This window comes from Ciconia boyciana, chromosome 5 (assembly GCF_034638445.1).
Source record: "Ciconia boyciana chromosome 5, ASM3463844v1, whole genome shotgun sequence".
Taxonomy (NCBI): Eukaryota; Metazoa; Chordata; class Aves; order Ciconiiformes; family Ciconiidae; genus Ciconia; species Ciconia boyciana.
Genome location: NC_132938.1, coordinates 66,153,282 through 66,170,588, shown reverse-complemented (window position 1 = coordinate 66,170,588; position 17,307 = coordinate 66,153,282). Strand labels below are relative to the sequence as shown.

At 50.7% G+C, this 17,307-nt stretch overlaps 2 protein-coding genes and 1 long non-coding RNA gene across 4 annotated transcripts; all 3 read left to right on the top strand.

Moving 5' to 3' along the window:
* Positions 1-22: 22 nt before the first annotated feature.
* Positions 23-3,207, top strand: LOC140651987 (uncharacterized). Its single transcript, XR_012042618.1, has 3 exons — positions 23-49; positions 2,440-2,498; positions 3,025-3,207. It is a non-coding gene; the product is annotated as an uncharacterized lncRNA (long non-coding RNA).
* A 3,606-nt stretch (positions 3,208-6,813) lies between these two features.
* LOC140652048 (placenta-specific gene 8 protein-like) lies at positions 6,814-10,458 on the top strand. Of its 2 annotated transcripts, XM_072862326.1 has the most exons (5): positions 6,814-6,875; positions 8,680-8,808; positions 9,026-9,150; positions 9,947-10,050; positions 10,322-10,458. In XM_072862326.1, coding segments are annotated over exons 2-5 (345 nt in total). In that variant the 5' UTR covers positions 6,814-6,875; positions 8,680-8,693; the 3' UTR covers positions 10,323-10,458. The 2 variants fall into 2 exon arrangements, with proteins under 2 accessions (XP_072718427.1, XP_072718426.1); XM_072862325.1 differs by lacking the exon at positions 10,322-10,458 and having other exon boundaries at positions 9,947-10,054.
* A 1,506-nt stretch (positions 10,459-11,964) lies between these two features.
* LOC140652522 (placenta-specific gene 8 protein-like) lies at positions 11,965-16,135 on the top strand. Its single transcript, XM_072863406.1, has 4 exons — positions 11,965-11,979; positions 15,167-15,311; positions 15,554-15,678; positions 16,028-16,135. The coding sequence occupies exons 1-4, from the start codon at positions 11,965-11,967 to the stop codon at positions 16,133-16,135; spliced, it is 393 nt and encodes a 130-aa protein (XP_072719507.1).
* The last annotated feature ends 1,172 nt before the right edge of the window (positions 16,136-17,307 follow it).

The following is a 17,307-nucleotide window of genomic DNA, read 5'->3' as shown; positions in this document are numbered from 1 at the left end:
ATAATGTGAAGTTTCAGTACTAGTTGAAGGCTCCTGGCATACTGGAGAGGTGAGTTTCAGTGCCTCCCTGTAGTTTGTGACGGAGGCAAAAGGCCAGAGCAAATTTTAACACAGTGTGTGCTAGATACAGTACCAGAATTACAAAGGAAATTGCAAAAAACCTCATTGGTTTTACAGCACTTTTCCTGTACCACCCCTTCCTACCCCCAGCCAGGTAGCTGTGCATGTGGTTTTGTCTGAGCTAAGCAGGAAGATATCTAATACAATTAAAAAACCAAACTAAAATTAACAACAAAAACCAGTATTCAAATACCAAGTTCAAAACTTTTAAAAATACAGCTTTGATTCCTGGAAGAGTGAGCGGAAATCCCTGTCCTAATGAAAAATAAAACAAAAACCAAAACCCACCCATGAATGTTTACACCAGCAGAACACAATTCTTCCAAATTGCAGAGCTTCTTGGCTATGTCAGATAGAGTAACAAAGAGAAATATCTAATATAAAATATGTTGCTTCAACTGCATAAAGAACAGAACCAAGCCTGTAACAAGCTGGAGGGGGCGGGGGGGAAGTAACTGCATGCTGATTCCACAGTACCTTGTTTTTTTTCCTGGACTGGCATCAAAGTATTGTTCAGCTCTGAATGAAAAGTATATTGAAAGGAAATAATTTTATCTCCAAGTTAACCCTGCAGGCAACACCACATGCGTAGCATGAGGGGACTGTTTTGAGGAGAAACTTCAACAGTGTTAAGTGGCTGCTTAATAGAAAGAGCTGTGTGCATTTTGTGTTGGCTCTCATCCTGTAGCATGGCCAAATATCTGTGAAACAGATTTTCCAGCTTCATCAGAGCTTGTTTTCCCCCAAATGCTGTCATACTATTAACCACTATTTCAGGAAATATATAAACGGAAATAAAAGTACTTGAGAGAAAAATGAAGGAAAGCATAGACTTTACGTACACTATAATGTGTTTTTTGGCAATACCTGCATTACTGTTGTGCTTTATTTAAGCATTGGTTGAAAGAGACCTTAAAGAATTTATTTGCTTAGTGTTGGCATGATGCTTCCCCCTCACACACTTCCATGTGCATGACACCACACAGTGGATGCAGTAATGCAAGAAATGAAAGATTTGACAGCTCACTGGAAAAGGTGTTGCACTGACTATATCTGTCAGACAGAGGGGCTGGGAAGTCTCCAGTTTTGGATTTGTGCTGAAAACAGTGTTGCTAACACAGGGATGTTTTAGTTACTGCTGAGCAGTGCTTACACAGAGTCAAGGCCTTTTCCTGCTTCTTACCACCCCACCAGTGAGTAGGCTGGGGGTGCACAAGAAGTTGGGAGGGGACACAGCTGGGACAGCTGACCCCAACTGACCAAAGGGCTGTTCCATACCATATGACATCATGCTCAGCATATAAAGTTGGGGAAGAAGAAGAAGGCAGGGGACGTTCAGAGTGATGGTGTTTGTCTTCCCAAGTAACCATTACATGTGATGGAGCCCTGCTTTCCTGGAGATGGCTGAACACCTGCCTGCCCATGCGAATTAGTGAATGAATTCCTTGTTTTGCTTTGCTTGCGTGCGCGGCTTTTGCTTTACCTATTAAACTGTCTTTATATCAACCCACGAGTTTTCTCACTTTTACCCTTCCAGTTGTCTCCCCCTTCCCACCATGGGGGAGTGAGCGAGCAGCTGTGTGGGACTTGGTTGCTGGCTGGGGTTAAACCATGACAGTAGTAAAGGCCCTTTTTAATCAACAGTACAACTTACTCTACTAAGTAACGTCAATACATTTAAAAAGTACTTGTCACATGTCAAATTCTGTTGCAAAGTGTGTTGAATGTCATTCTGCCAATACCATGGTTAATTTTGGATTAACTTCATGATGCATCACGTGTGGCTGTTCACTCAGCTCCTGCTCAGGTGTTGGGCTAATGTGCTGCTCCTCATGTACGCTGGGAGCAGCACTGTCAGGTTAAAGCAAGGGCATCGTGTGTGCCGGACACAAAGGACAGGAGAAGGTAAAGTCCATCGTCCCCTGCAGCATGGTGGCAGCAGCTGGCAGCTTGGGATAAAACTCTTGGGAGGCCATAGAAATGGCACAGAGCACATGTCCAAGCTGGAAGGTAGACACAGGTCAGCTTACCCAAAAAAGCCTCCAGAGCCGGCCCAAGAGCAGCCGGACTGAGGTTCTCCTGCTTCCCACCACTGCATGGGGACAGGGATGGGTACAGGAGGACCCGCACCCTCTGGTAGCTCTTCTGCTTGTGCATGGGTGTGGGTTGGTGAATTTGCGAGTTAGGGAATTAATGAAGTAGCAGATTACAAAATGAATGAGTTGGACTAGTCTGTTACAAGGGGGTTGATTTGATTGTTGATTTTTACCTTAGTTGGTTTTTACCTCGTGAGCTTCTGAGATGAAGTTTGATTCCCAGATGGCGTTGTCCTGTAAATCTGAGTGACCTGGAGGAAGAGTGGCACCACTGAAAGGATGGTGAGAAATATCAGACAACGAGCACTGGATGAATAAGCTCAGCCAGGCACCTTGTGACAAACCTTTAGCTAAGCCAGTATGTGACCACAGATGGATGTGAAACCACTTCTCCTACTACTTTCCTTTCGGCCTGATGCACTGTGGCTGTGAGCTGCTGCAAAGCAGGTGACAGCCGTGGCCCCAGCTATGAGCTCCCCACTGTGCACTGGATCTCGTGTTTGGGTGTCTGCAGCATGAAGGGTTCAGGTAGTTTGCCCAGGTGGCAATTCACCCCCCCAGCCATAACCCCAGCGCCATTTTCTGTCTGATCAGCCAGCTGAGCAGACCCACTCCACTGCGTGCGGTGTCCCTGGCATGGGAGGGATGAGGGACATGCAGGTGTGGGCAGGAAACAGCCCTCTCCTTGTACCAACTGCAGTTGCTTCGGTTTTGGTGAGAGGTGAACCTGATCCTTAGCCATATTTCTAAGGGCTGTGAAAATTTCCCCTAGCACTTGGTCACCTCCTTTCTCCTCCGGCTTTTATAGTTGCAGGGATTTTCCTTTCACCTGAGTCATTCCAAGTTGTGGGAAGGAGGAAAGGTTTGGCGGAGAGGTGCTCTTCCATTGAACCAGCTGAGACATCTGGGAAAAAAACCAGTTTCGGATACAGAAGCCCTTCGTGTCTGAAACAAAACCCTGTTGAAATGCTGAGGTTGTTACTCTGCCTCTTGAAAGGGCTCGTGAGACCAGAGCTTTGGAGAGAGGCCCCCAGGCACCCTCCTCTGCCAGGCAGCCCCACCGACCTGCACACCAGTGGGCTTACAGCGGACCCTCTAAACAAACCCACTTCTCGCCACTCGAGATGCCAAGGTTTGTGTAACTAGGAGCACGAGGCAGCATACTGGGGAAGGTGACTTTGCTCATTTGTGGTAGTGTTTTAAGTTGCATGATGGAGTTGTTTCAAATGATATGGAGAACAAATGGGAATGTTTGCATGTGGATGGCATTGGCGTAAAATGGAATAAACTAGTTTCTGGTTGCCAGTTCTCTATAAAATACAATGGTAGACCGCATAATTTATACTTTGTTCTTTGCAGAGAAAGCAAAAATATGTTCAGGGAGTTTTTTTAATCTGTACTCCTGAATCTTTATCAAAATTGCATTTACTGTAATACACGTTAAATTGGTGAATAGTAATTTCAGCTGAATTTTTCCATTGTCTGCTTGGAAATAATATTTTATTCTTACCATGTGGAAAAAGGCATAACAGGTTTGGTTTTGTTAGCACATTTCCTTTCTTCCTAGATGTTGAGACGTTTTGCTCTTTGTTGTCTTGCTGTGGCTAAGAGAGGGGTGCTTTGCAGCCGACTGCCCGTCTTCCCGCAATGCCACTTCATGGACCCAGAGAAGCCGCACGTGAAAGGGACTGCAGCCGCCAGCCATCGACAGAGCGCCGGTCAGGTCCCGTGGTGAGCTCCAGCCGGAAACCACAGCAGCTGCGACGGGAGGCAGTGGGCGCTCCTGGCTGGTGCTGAGCCAGGGTCATGCTCTTGCTGCGAGTTTCAGGAGTTCGTGTTTTGATTTCACTGGTGAGATTTTTGCAGAGGTTTTTTTGTTCAACTTAAACGCCGAGTGAAGGGAATGAGCTGAGGCAGGTGTTTACGGTGGTGTTTTCCCAGGGTGACAAAGGGCAGTTACACTTTGATGCACCAGGATTGCAGGTAGAAGTGGACTGCTTTTCTGCAGAAGAAAAGCACTTGCAAGGCCTGGTTGCTCAGGCAGTCAGCGTCACCCTAGCTCTGAATAGAGGACAGACTGTCCTAAAATCCTTAAAATGGTGCTGATGAGCTGCTTTGTTAATGTGTTATCTCCCATACTGACTGTGCATTTCAGCTTCCCATTTCCCTCCCTCCCCAGCAGACTCCTAGGCTAGCTGGCATTTTGCATGAGCCTAGTCTAGCCAGCCAGTGGGATGTCAGATATCTCCTCTTCTAGAAAGCATCTGCTGAACTACAACTTTTTGCAGACCTCAATTTCCACAGCCCCTTGCAATGTTTTAGAAAAAAAAACCTGTACGATCCAGCCAGGGGTCAGCCAGGCAGCCCCATCTTAAAGCAGGGACAGCTGCGGTTAAATTTTGGAGCTGTTGGAAGCCAAGGAGAGCATTTCAGGGCATGGTTCACTGTTATCTCAGCAGCACTATTGGTAAAAAGCTCCACTTAATGCACCATAAATCCCGGCCTGTTGACAAAGCTGGTAAGTTGCAGTTTAACCTGAACTTCTCCTTTCCCCATGTGACGGTGTGCTTCCCAACCCCACCACCTAACCTTTATCTTCTGTAACCCTGCTCAAGTGATAACCGTTGCAACGGATTCGTCTGGTGGTGATGGCTGCATCTGGCTCAAAGTGGATTTAGGAGACAGATAACAACACAATAGCCAAAGGCTACTGTGCGATGCACCCACTTAACAACAGTGAAGAAGCTAAAATCTGTGGTCAGTATGCAAATATGACTATGGGTCAATCATCTCACTCCCACAAATAGTGAGCAGCCCAAGAGCCCTTTGAGGTCTCCTGCACGGCAGCTGGCTGCATGGCAGGATCTCCCCATGAGTAGGGACACGTCTCAAGGTTACTCCTCGAGGCTGAGAGATTCCTTGCCGCAACAGATCCTCAGTAAGTGACTAATAGCATGCTAAACTTTGAAATCTCAGCTAAGTGATATAAAGGATTGATTGCACATATATAATCCTTTAGACATAAACCGTTGACCAAGTCTGGGACTAGGACTGGATCCAGCCGCACCTAGACTCCTCTCTGAGAAGGAGCTTAGAAAGCAAGGGGGTCCTTTCTTAACCTCCTGACTCAATGGGAGGGTCTCCCTGACAGTTTTGTCTGACCCTGTCCTCTGTGCAGTAAATAATCAAGTGTACCTTGCCATCAAATCTTGTTAAACCACTGTCGCATTTACCATTGAACCTTGTTAACTCACTGTTTTATATCAATAAAGTGTATTTTTACCTCTCTCTTACAAGTGAAGTGCATCACTCCATCTGCGACACCCCGTTCTTGTTGATGGCGAGAGAGAAGGGGAATGCGCCATCAGCCCTTCACGTGCGATGCTTTGAACTTGCGTTGCTCCTGGGCAAGCAGCCGCCTAGACCCACTCTGTGTTCTCTGCACACTCTGTGCATCACGCTGGGAGACAAAAACTGCTGTCCTGGTGTCACAGCTTCTCTACGAAATGTGGAAGTGCATCCAAAACTGTCAGTGACTTGCACAGCATGTGAGCCGTTAAATATTTGGGGCATGTTAGTGAAGAAATAGGAAGTATTAGTATCTCATAGAGGGAAATGGATGCGTGTATGGTAAGGACTCAACTAATTTTACAATAGCTGGGCTATGTGGATTGTGACAAGCACTTAGGGAACCAGCCTAATTTTTATAAAAAGCCTCCACGTGGGGTGTATTTACTACCTCAGAAATGAAAACCCAAATGCATCCCTACGAAGGAGCAGGGAGCACACTTGCTGCAGATGGAGGAGAGGATTAAAAGCAAAGGTACCATCACGCCCTGCTCCCTCCTTATCTGGGGTTGAATGAAAGTGGAGGACGACAGTTGGGGCTGGGGCTTCCCCCATCACAGTGTCAGGGCACAGGGTGCTGACCCACAGGGAGCCACCCCCTGATGCAGATGGGTTTAGCTGTTGCTGGCTTTGGCTGAGAGTGTCCTGTTTTGCCCCCTGCATCAGCGGGCTGAGGCAGAGGCTGTTCTGGGTGCTGCAGGGACGTTTTGGCCACCCAGGAGCCCCTGCGATGGCCCCATTTTGCTGCCACACTACCCACCCGCCATTGCCCAAGTCTGGTTGTGAAAGCAAGCAGATCTGCAAAACCCCTTCGTCTGAAGCCTTTTCCTTGGGGAAAGGGAAAAGCTCAGAGTGAAGCACTCTGAGGTGCTCTTCATTTATTCTTGTCTGAATAAATGAAGGTCTGGTCTTTTCTTTGGGGAAAAACGTTGGAAAAATGTCTATCCCAATGAACACACATCACTCAGAGCTGTGCTCCCCCAAACAACAACCACATGTACACAGAGTTATGGGAATAAGACAATATACATGCAACCATTGTTTTAAAAGATTAATAGCAGTCTGTGATTTAATCCTGGGAAAAAAGAAAAAAAAAGTGCTCTGTGTGTGTTAAGCCTGCAGTCTATACCAACAGGGCACAGCTCCTGACCTCCCACTCCAGTTACCTCCCACTGTTATACTTGCTCACTGCTGGCTGCCAATAAGAGCCTGCAAGAGTGAGAAACTTTAGTTTCATCTTCCTCAGAGCCTCTCTGCACAGGGTCCCAGCCAGCAAGGAAGCCTGCACTGACAGAGGCTGCTCACCAGAAGGTTGGTTCTCTTACAGCATGAAAATAGTAAAAACTTGTTAGCCTGGGAAGAGTGGGATAATAGTGCAAAAGGAGAGTTGTTTTTCTTTTTTTTTTTCCCTGCTCAGCACATAATTTAAAGAAAAATATATGTCAAATCCTACTTGGGGAAGGGGGGAGGCTTTTAAAAAGCCATACACAAAAGCTGGATTATGGAGAGGTTACTTCTTCTTTGCTGTTTTCTCCTGCTACCAGAATTGTATAACTGCATTAACGGAATCTGGCTGGTATGTTGTGCTCTGTTTAAACAGGGCTCTCTCTTTTCTACATTGATGCTCAAGACTAAATTCCTCTTAGTGAGGCTGCTTAGCTGTATGTGTTTTCTGGTTGGTTCTGAGGATGTGCTGGATGTAGCTGCTGTCCTGACAGAAGCTTGGATATCAGTAGCTTTCATCTCCTTGTGTATTTGCTGTCCTTTTCAATGGGGTGTGCTATTGGTGACAAGAGCATCTTAATGTTGCAATGTCTTCATTAATATTTGCAGCTAACAGAGAAGAAAGTATGTGAATAACACTTGTATACAGAATACTGTGCATTTGTAAAAGTGTAGAAAGTACAGAGATTTACCATGTGTTGGTAGTATTGCTGTGGATCAGCAGAGGGAAGTGCTTGGAGGTGATACACACTCACAGTTTCCCTCTGGACACATACCTGATACTGCCTCTGGCTGCATTCACACCGGGCTTGCAGGCTGGTGTGTGCTGCCAGGTGGAGCCAGGAGTGGGATTTCTGAAGGAGCAAGCGTTGCCCCAAAGGGTGGAGAGGGAGGGTGCCCCCCCCCAGCATCACTGACTTAATTTCAGTTTCTGTTCTGGTTTATGAGCTCAGGAGCTGTGTGGGGATAAGCCTGACCATGCAGTAGCATGGTTCTGCCTTTGCCAAGCTGCTATTTCTAAGAAGAAAAGGAAAAAAAAAACCCAAACAAACAAAAAACCCAACTGTAGTGATTTGTAGCGAACAGTCTCAACAAATGAGAGCAGACACTTTATCTTTTTTTTTTTTTTAACTTCTCCTTTCTTCTATTTGTGCATAACTAGAAGAACTTGGCCTCAGGGCAAAACTTGCTTTTAATTGTTATCTGAGAATGTTTTGTGCTGTCTTTTACTTGGCTGGGAGAATTAGGAGCACAGAGATTTTGGGGGTTTATTTTTAGACCTGAGGCTTACTGGTTTTCAAGGTTTACTTGCTTGCTTAACTGCAGGAAAGCAAGAACTGAGGTTCAGACTTGGGACATAGTGTTGAGTTTCTGCCTTTCTGGCTCTCTACAATAACAAACTGAAGATACTAGTTTTCTACAGTATCTCTCTTGCATGGAGCCCAGCTTCATCATGAGGAAATGCAAGACCATGGCTGCTTTCTGTGTGCTTTGTACCCATGCCAAAGTGATCTTGTGTAAAATATGCCAAGTTCAACAACTGAAATGCCCGAGTCACTGGCTTTAGCCAAGGTTCACTGTCCAGCCCTGCTTGGCACAAGGGAAATTGGTGAACTGTGTCTAAGCAGTAGCGAAGCCTTTCTGGGGTGGAGTGGGGAATGTCAATGGCCTGATGCTATTTTGAAGGCTGGCTAAAATGGCAGAAAATGCAAAAACCTTGAAAAGACACAAATGTAGGTAAGATACAGTTATGCTTCATCACCTCCAGTGGTAGCAAGGGGGCTGGGCGAAAGACTGCCTGCTGAAGAGCAATGGCGGCCAGCTCAGCTGGGGGATCAGACTGACTGCAGTTTTTTCACTAACTGTCCCGTTCCCCTCCCATCTCTTTCAGAAGAGCAAGTAGGAATGGCCACCCCATCCGTCGTGACAGTGCAGCCGCAGTATGTCATGGCCGTGCCCACTACCCCAAGGAACATGTGGCAGACAGGGCTGATGGACTGTTGCACCGACTGCAGCGTCTGTGAGTGCCGCGGGCAGTCCTGTCTCCCAGCCGTCGGCACTGACGTGCTGCGGTCGGTCCCATGGCCTCTCAGGACACTTTTCTCACCCCTGCCACTCGGGTCGGTGGTGCGATAGCTACAGCCATGTAGCCTGGTGTTCCCAGTTCCTCCCCTGATGCCAGCGGTGCCGGGCAGGCAGGCAGAGCCTCACCCACCGCTTCGTTTCTCCCCTGCCAGGCTGCTGTGGGATGTTCTGCTTCCCCTGTCTCGCCTGCCAAGTGGCCGGGGACATGAATGAGTGCTGCCTGTGCGGGACCAGCGTGGCCATGAGGACCCTCTACCGCACCAGATACAACATCCCGGTCAGTGGTTAACCTGCCCCCCGACTGTGCTGCGAGGCTGAAAGACGAGATGCCCCCGAGGCCCCTCTCTCTGCACATCAGGGATGAGCATGGGGCAGCAGCGCTCTCCACTCACCCTTTTTTTCACTTTTGTATCCCCCATGATGCTGGGAGCACAGGACAGGGGTTGGGATGCCCTTGGCTGCACTGATCCCTGGCCTGGTGTCCAACAATGCATGTTAATCGGACACAGCTCCTTCCCAGCACCCTTCACAGGGGGCACATGTCCTGCCTTCAGCTGCTCCCAATCACAGAGCCTCAGCTGCTGCTTCCCCATGCCATGTCCAATCTTTGAAAGATGGGAAAGATTTGAGATAATTGTGGGCAGACTAAAGAATAGATTAAGTCAGTTGCACAGATAAACATCCATAATCAGATGCAGGAGAAAGGTGGACATTCGCATACAGTACATATGTGAAATAGTTTCTTCCCACCGGGAGTTAGTGCCATCCTCAGTGCAAACCGCAGTGGGCCAAGTCCAGTTTGCCCAAATTGTCTCTTTCTGTGTGCATTTTACCCCCAAGTCTTAACCTCAGAAGCTGAAAGACAAGTAGCTATCTGCACCCTGCAGAAAGGGCTCTCTCCTTCCTCTCCATAGTGTCGGGATTCACCAGCCCTGGTTTTTAGTCTCTGCTACTCAGGATGCTGCAGCCAGCCAGGAAACAAAGGGCACACGATGTGGAATGTGATTAACCTTTTCTTGGCCAAAATGTGGCTTTTGGGAAGCCTACAGCCCTAACCAATTTCTTCCTAACAGGGGTCCATTTGCTCTGACCTCTGTGTCACCATGTGCTGCCCCGTGTGCTCTGTTTGCCAAATGAAGAGAGACATCAACCGGAGGAGGGAGCTGGGCATATTCTGGTAAGCTGGGCATGCTGGCGCTGGTTTATAAAGCCACCACCACACACAGCCAAGCGGCTTCCCAGAGTCTCTCCTGCCAACGCCTGATGTAAGACACAGGGTTGCTGCAGTGGGGAAATGGCCATGGACGGATGACAAGAGTGACCTGTCCTGCAGCAAAATGTTGCTGGGAACTTCATGCAGGACAAGGGGGGGGAAGGACTGGGGGGACACACACAGTGTGGTGAGGCATGGCCCCGCTCCCTGACTCTCCTCTCCTATCCCATTGCAGATGCTGCCATCCTCGCTGCACCCTGCAGAGCCGCTGTGGACAGGAGTCACTGCTGCCCTGGCTGTTGGGAAATGCACGAAGGGGTTTTGCATTGGTAGTGGTTGATTCTCCCTTCCCTAAGTAATATCATGAATAAACAGCAGAGTTTGCCTTCCTGCCTCAGTGTGTGTCACTCTTGCACCACCTGAGAGCACCCATCCTTCTCCCGCTCCGTCCGTCTCAGCAGCCTGAGATTTCCCTGCGCCCACTGCAGAGAAAGATTTTCACTAGTATTTTGTTATTCGCTCAGCTTTTAGAAAGGATTTTTAATACATAGGAGTTGGTGTCGCTCATCCAAGTTGTAAAATTTGGAAAAGTGACTTCTGCTCCAGGGCAGAGCTGGGGCTTCCCGCAGGCAGGTGATGGCTGCAGGCCACTGAGTGCCAAGTTGTCCCTGCTGCAGTGGCCTGGGTGGCTGTCCGGGGCTGCTGGCCAGTCCCACTTTTCTGAACATAAAGCCACAGGGATTTTTGGCTGCCTGGCACCAGTCAAGCTCCTGTGTTGCAGAGACATGCTCCGCTACTGACCCTGAGCAAGAATTCCCACCCGCCTGCGACTAAAAACCTGGCTGGGTCGTGGGCTGGCCACGTCCTCTCCGTGGGCAAGCCCTGCCACCTCCCGGCCACGGCCGGGCAGAGCTCGCCTGCCCGCGCTGGGCTGTTAGCGATACGCTCTCCGTCCAAAAGGCGGAGGTTACATCCACCCTCTCTCCCTCACTCTCAGAGAGATGCTCAAGGATTTTGATCCCTACAAATCTCCCCCAGCTTCACTCTCTAAGGAAAATATGGTTTGTTGTTTGGTTCCCCCCCCCTCCCCCGCCTTCACCTTCACCACAAACCTTGTAAAGGGCACGTAGAGGCTCTGTCAGTGCTGCGGGCTGGGTCTGCATTGTGGCACTCCCACCTGCCTAAATCCCAGATGGCCCAGACAGTCCTGTGGATGATCCTTGGAAATACAGAAAACTGCATTTTTAGCCTAAGAGAGGTAAAGGCCAGGAATGTGGAGAAGGGGAGAGAAGAAATACCATGCTGCTGTCTCGTCCCAGCACAGCATGGCATGATTGCACAGCTGTACCTTGAGGCAGCGCCTCTGTCACCCAGTGGAGTTACAGTCAGTTCTTGCTGATGCTCAGGCTTAATGAAGGAAAGGCGCTGTACCTCCAGCAGCAGGTCACTTAAGGCAGCGCAGGAGCCTGAATGCAAACTGTCCATCTCTGAAAACTGCTACCAAAAGCAGCATGTCCCATCAGGGCTCTGGGCCTGTGGGATGCTGGAGTGGGGAAAGGTGAGACGGGGCAGCAGGAGCCCAGCAGAAGTGGGAGCAAGCTTGCAGCGAGCTTGCAGCCAGCTGCCTTCAGTGAGGAAGCTGCAATTGTGCAAAACAGCACCTAAGCTGGCATCTGGTCTGTTAGTCAGCGGGAGCAGCGGTCATTCACAGGGAGCACCCAGAGCATATAAAGGATGAGAACCAGGAAAAGGACACATGTGTCCCGGGACAAGGGCAGCTCAGCAGGTACGTATAGCTTGGCTTTGCTTCAGCAAGAGCTGCAGTACAAAACTATGGAAACTGTTCATGGCTGAAGCGGTGTTGCTGGGGAAGGGGAAATGGTGGAAACAGAGGTGAGGTTTTTCTACCTGGAAAACTACTTCAGAGCTAAACCAGAGCATGCTGGGTGCTGCTGACAGGCATCTCGACAGAAGTGGGCAGCAGAGGTAAAGGATGGCAGCTTTTATACTGTATTGTTCGTTTGTGCACATATACATGTACGTATACATAACAAAATGCTGCTTTATGACCTTGGTTATCGCCGAAATGTGGCTGTGTGCACCTCAGGATCTGTTTTGTTCCCCTCAGCCATTCCAACACTACTGGTGGTGCTGTGGAGGTGTAGATTTGGGGGCAGTCAGGTGATGTGCTGGGTGTGCTGGGCCTGGGCCACCTCTCAGGAGATGAGCGTGCAATGGAGGCTTCTCCAGGCTGCTGTCTGCGCCACACTGCAGCTTCCATCTGCACAGGGACGTGGTACACTCGTACTTGGGGAGAGTTAGGAAGAGTCCATGGTCAGCTCTGGGTCACACCTGCAAAGGGCACAGTGTGTGTGTGTGGTGGTGAGCACCACTCAGCTGCATTTTCACCCTGCGCTGCTATTAATCTTGTTATCTGGCAGTGGGGGAGCACCTCCTTTGGCACAGGAGGCTGGTGGGGTCCTACCCCTAAACCTTCTGCTGCTGCTGCTCCTGCACACACTCCTCCCTGTGGTCCCTGTGGTCCTGCCTGCTGCTGGGCATCCCTGTACCTGTATGGGACCCCCATGCTGTCCCTGCCTGGCCTCCCCACTGCACAGCCTGTCCGTGGTCTGTCCCCTCCCCTACCCTTCCTGGCTCCCGCTTCTTCTTAAATCATCCCGTGCCCAGGATCCCTGCAGGGGCTGCCGTTTCGGTGTGCCATGAGGTGTTACATGGGCTGCAGAGGTGGAGGGAATTACCTGGGGCCTCGTGCATGAACAAGCAGGCACAGCCAGCCAGGGCAGGGGCAGGATGTCATTCACAGGGAGCGACGAGGGACGAGGGACGATGGGTACCATGGGCCCCACTGCACCCATGGGTGGTGGGGTTGCCTGTGCTCACTCCACAGGTCCCTGCCAACAGCTGGGTGACTTGCCCTGGAGAGGGCACAGCACCATTTTTACTGCTCAACAGCCCTGTTCAGTAGCAGCAGGAAAACACCCTTGTCTTTTAACCTATGGTGGGGCTGGTGACTGAGGCAATCCCACCAGCTGTTGGTTAGCCCTTCGAGGCCACTTGTCACCTAATGGGAGCAGATACTGGTGTCTCAGATAGGGTCAGCCCAGCCACGCTACCACTGCCTGCAGAAGGCTGCAAAAAGTCATGAACAAATCACATGGAGACTTTTTACAAGCTTTCTTCACTCTTATGGCATAATTCAACATCCTTTTTCCTTTCCATGTACTACCAGGGCACAAGGGTCAGCCATACAGCAACAGGTTGTGTCTGACAGCAGAGATGCGTCCAGGCCAGTCTGTAAATGATGAGGAGCCACAGGAGCTGCCGGCAGAGCCACTGACCCCTTTGCCGCCTGTTGACAATAGTCAATACAAATGCAATGCCACAGCCTGTATCTCTCTGATGTCAGATGTGGGTAATGTACTCGATGGCATCATCTGAGTGTTGGGCATAGTAATATATTTATTCCACTGTATTTCTTGCATTTAATACTTAAATTCTGTGTAAATGTGTAATTCTGACATGAAAACAATCCCATTCACTTTATAGTGTTTTAACAGAATTTACAGGAATTAATGCCATCATCCCTTGCTTCAAAAATGTAAATGCTTCCTCTGTTTTTCTTTTTGCTCCTCCCAGCATCCCAAAACTCAGGTGCTCCCTTGTCACACAAGGGCAGGGAGCTGCAGGGCAGGGAGGGGAGGGCTGCTTGGCAGGCATCCCCCAGCTGTCACTCAGACAGGCAGCGGTGCTGCCTGCACAGGCAGGACAAACATGTCAAAGCTGGGCAGGGGCAGGCAGGACATGAACTGCCCAAAGGTGCTCTGGTAAATGCCCGTAATGCCCATCGCAGAAATGCCTGTGGGCTGTGTGGGGATGTGGTGGCTGGAGAGGACCTCCCTGTGTAGCTGCCCTGGGACCCCTCCTGGCCAAAGGAGCAGCAGCCCGCAGTTACAGGCTCCAAAGATCAGAATGCTTTCCTGCTGACGATTTCTTTGCTGAGGATGTGTGGCTGTGCGCTCAGAGCAGGAGAGAGCCCTTGTAGCTGTAAGAGCACAGGAGCCTTTGCATCTCATCCCGATGCTGCTTAACAGAGAGGTGCCAAGCTTGGGCACAGGGCAGAGAGTGTGTCTGTATGGGACTTCCTATGGGAGCATCCTCTATTTTTATTTTTTTTTAATTAATGCTCCAAAGCTGAAGTGAGAATAGCAGAGGGTGGTGCTGTGCCTTGCAGGGGGCAGCGGGAAGGGAAGGGGCCACAGCTGGAGGTGCAGGTGGAGTCATTATATGGGGCAGATGGGTTTGGGGATGGTGCTGTGGAGCAGGAGCTCTGCTGCTCTCAGAGGCTGCAGCCTCTCACTGGGGAAGGATGGGCAGGAGCAGGACTCCAGGGACCATGGTAGCCCCAGGGAACTGAGGAGGATGAGGATGAGGCACTGGCACAAACAGGCAAGTGGAGGACGGATGGGAACTGGTGACTGGGCTTAGGGTGCTGGAAAGGGACAAGAAAAACACACTGCCTTGAAGCCTGCTAAGAAAGCAGGTGAAGAAGGAAGGGGGAGGGAAAGGGGAAGGCAAACAGGCTGAGATGCTCTGGGAACAAAGCAAAGATTAAGGTGACTACTGAGAGCTTAGGAAAGCTAGGACCGAGCTGTAGTAGCTCTGGGACACTGTGAACATTAAAAAAAATTTACCATTTTAAGCAAATAAAGATGAAAGATGAACTGGGGATGAGAAGACAGGATTGAAGTGTTGAAGCACTGAGGTTCTGAAGCAGAAGGACCTCTGTTTTTACAGAGGTGTTTTACTTGCATAGGCAGGGGGATGAGGTGCTGCTGCCTTTGGTGTGGGGCTGGTTTTGGGGAGGGCTTTGCTGCAAAGGACAGCAGCAGCTCCTGGCAGAGCTGTACCCCCCACTTTGCAGTGGGGGTGGCGGTGCCCTGGCAGTGGGGACCCCTCAGGGACCTGTGCCGTCTTCTCCATCTTCAAATGCAGCAGCCTGAGCAAGACACCCACTTTAGAAACACCTGCAGCATCTTTCTCTGATGGCTTTTCCTTCCAGACCACAAACTGCCTGGAGGGACCCGACCCTGTGCTGGCAATAGCCTCTCACCACGTGATCACGGTCCAGCCTCAGTTTTCGGCTGCCCCAAGGACAGGCGAGTGGCAGTCGGGGCTGCTGGACTGCTGCTCTGACTTCGGCGTGTGTGAGTGCATACATACCCCTTGCTCCTGGTGTTGGCTCACAATGTGTTTCTGGTGTTTTCCCTGCTCCTTCTGCAGCATTGTCCTTGCTGCAAACCCCACTTTTGTGGGTACCAGCAGCGGAGCAGCTCTCATCTGAGATCAAGAGCCACTGCTCCCACAGCTGCATCCCCAGCCGGCTTTCCCTCCCCCTTTCCTCATTCTTTGCACCCCTCAGCCAAGCCTGTGTCTCGCTGTCCCACAGGTATTTGCGGAGCCTTCTGCTTCAGCTGCCTGGGGTGCCAAGTGGCAGGGGACATGAACGAGTGCTGCCTGTGCGGCCCCAGTGTGGCCATGAGGACACTCTACTGCACCAGATACAACATCCCGGTCAGTGACCAACCATAGGGCCTGCCTGCCCTGCTGGCAGTGACAGCCATGAACTGGGTGCTGGGGTGCGGGCTCAGGGAAGGAGAAAGGGGTGCCTGAGGGGAAGAGCAGTGGTGGGGAGTTGCATGGACAGCCCCACAGGCAGGGAGCCAGGGACACATCTGCATCCCTGCGGTGAGCTGGAGGTAATCCCATCGCACACCGCCTCATCCCAGTCCTCGCTGGCCATGAGCAGCAGCGTCCTGCGGGGCCAGGGGTGAGCTGCCCAGGGGTGTTGATGATGAAAAGTAGGAAGACTTAAAAGCTGATGTGGGAAGGGGTTATTCATACAATGTCCCTTGCTCTGCAGGGCTCCATTCTGGGTGACTGTGCCTCCACCATGTGCTGCCCCATGTGCGCGCTCTGCCAGCTGAAGAGAGACATCAACCGGAGGAAGGAGCTGGGCATATTCTGGTAAGCTGGGTGTGCTGGCAGCGGTTTATAAAGTCACTGCTGCACAGAGCCGAGTGGGTTCCCAGAGTCTCCCTTTCCACCAAAGCCTGACTTAAGACACAGAGTTGCTGCAGTGCTGAAACAGCAATGGCCAAGTGAAAGGGTGACCTGTCCTGCAGCAAAATGTTGCGGGGAACCTCTTGCAGGACAGGGGATCTGCTCAGGGCCCATCACCTGGGTCTAGCGAGGCAGGACTGGAGGGGGGGGCGGGCAGACAGACAGGCACACACCACATGCATGGTGTGGTGAGGCATGGCACTGCTCCCTGACCCTCCTCTCCCATTCCATTGCAGATGCCACCATCCTCACTGCACCCTGCGGAGCTGCTGTGGGCAGGAGTTGCTGCCGCCCTGGCCCTTGGGAAACTCAAGGGGGGGAGGGGGGGGTTTGCCTTGATTGTGGTTGATTTCCCCTTCCCTGGGTAACACCAGCAATAAACAGCAGAGTTTGTCTTCCTGCCTGTGTGTTGTTATTTATTTCTCCGTGTCCTCCTGCAGCACCAGAGGACAGCATTGCACTTTCATATGCTGTGCAGTCAGAGCAATGCTGAAGTTATCAGATAAAGGAGACTTTCTCTTGTAGACCCACACTGGGATGAGACCAGACCACGAAGTTCAGTGGGAAGATAAAAATAAAACAAAAGCCAAGCCTGCTACAGACAGCTCAGCTTCTCTGTGGACACCAGCAGCGTGCAGAGCTGGTGACAGCATCACCCTGTGCTCAGAGAGGCCCGAGAGCACAGAACCCATCCCTGTTTCTGCCTGGACTGTCCCCAGCACCGAGACACAGAAGGTGGCAGCAGGGGAGTCATGGTGACGGTCCAGGGCTTGCAGCCCTACTCGGCTTCCTCTGGACAAACCTTGTTAGGAGCCCATCTCGTGGGAGCTGCTTCTCTGTGGTGTGAGACCCCCACAGGTGTGCGTGTTGGATGCAATATGCTGTGGTGGAAGAGCTGGGACAATCTGCGCCTCACTGGGGCTTGGGGGCGCAGGGGTTTATCCATTACCTCCCAAGGCAAAGAAGAGGGAAGAGGTAACTCTGGGGCTAGGGTTGCTCTGCAGCCACCAAGCACTGATTCAGATTCGTTTAAGCTTTGTTGCTTTTAACAGAAAAAACGTGCTTTTTGCCCAGAGTGGG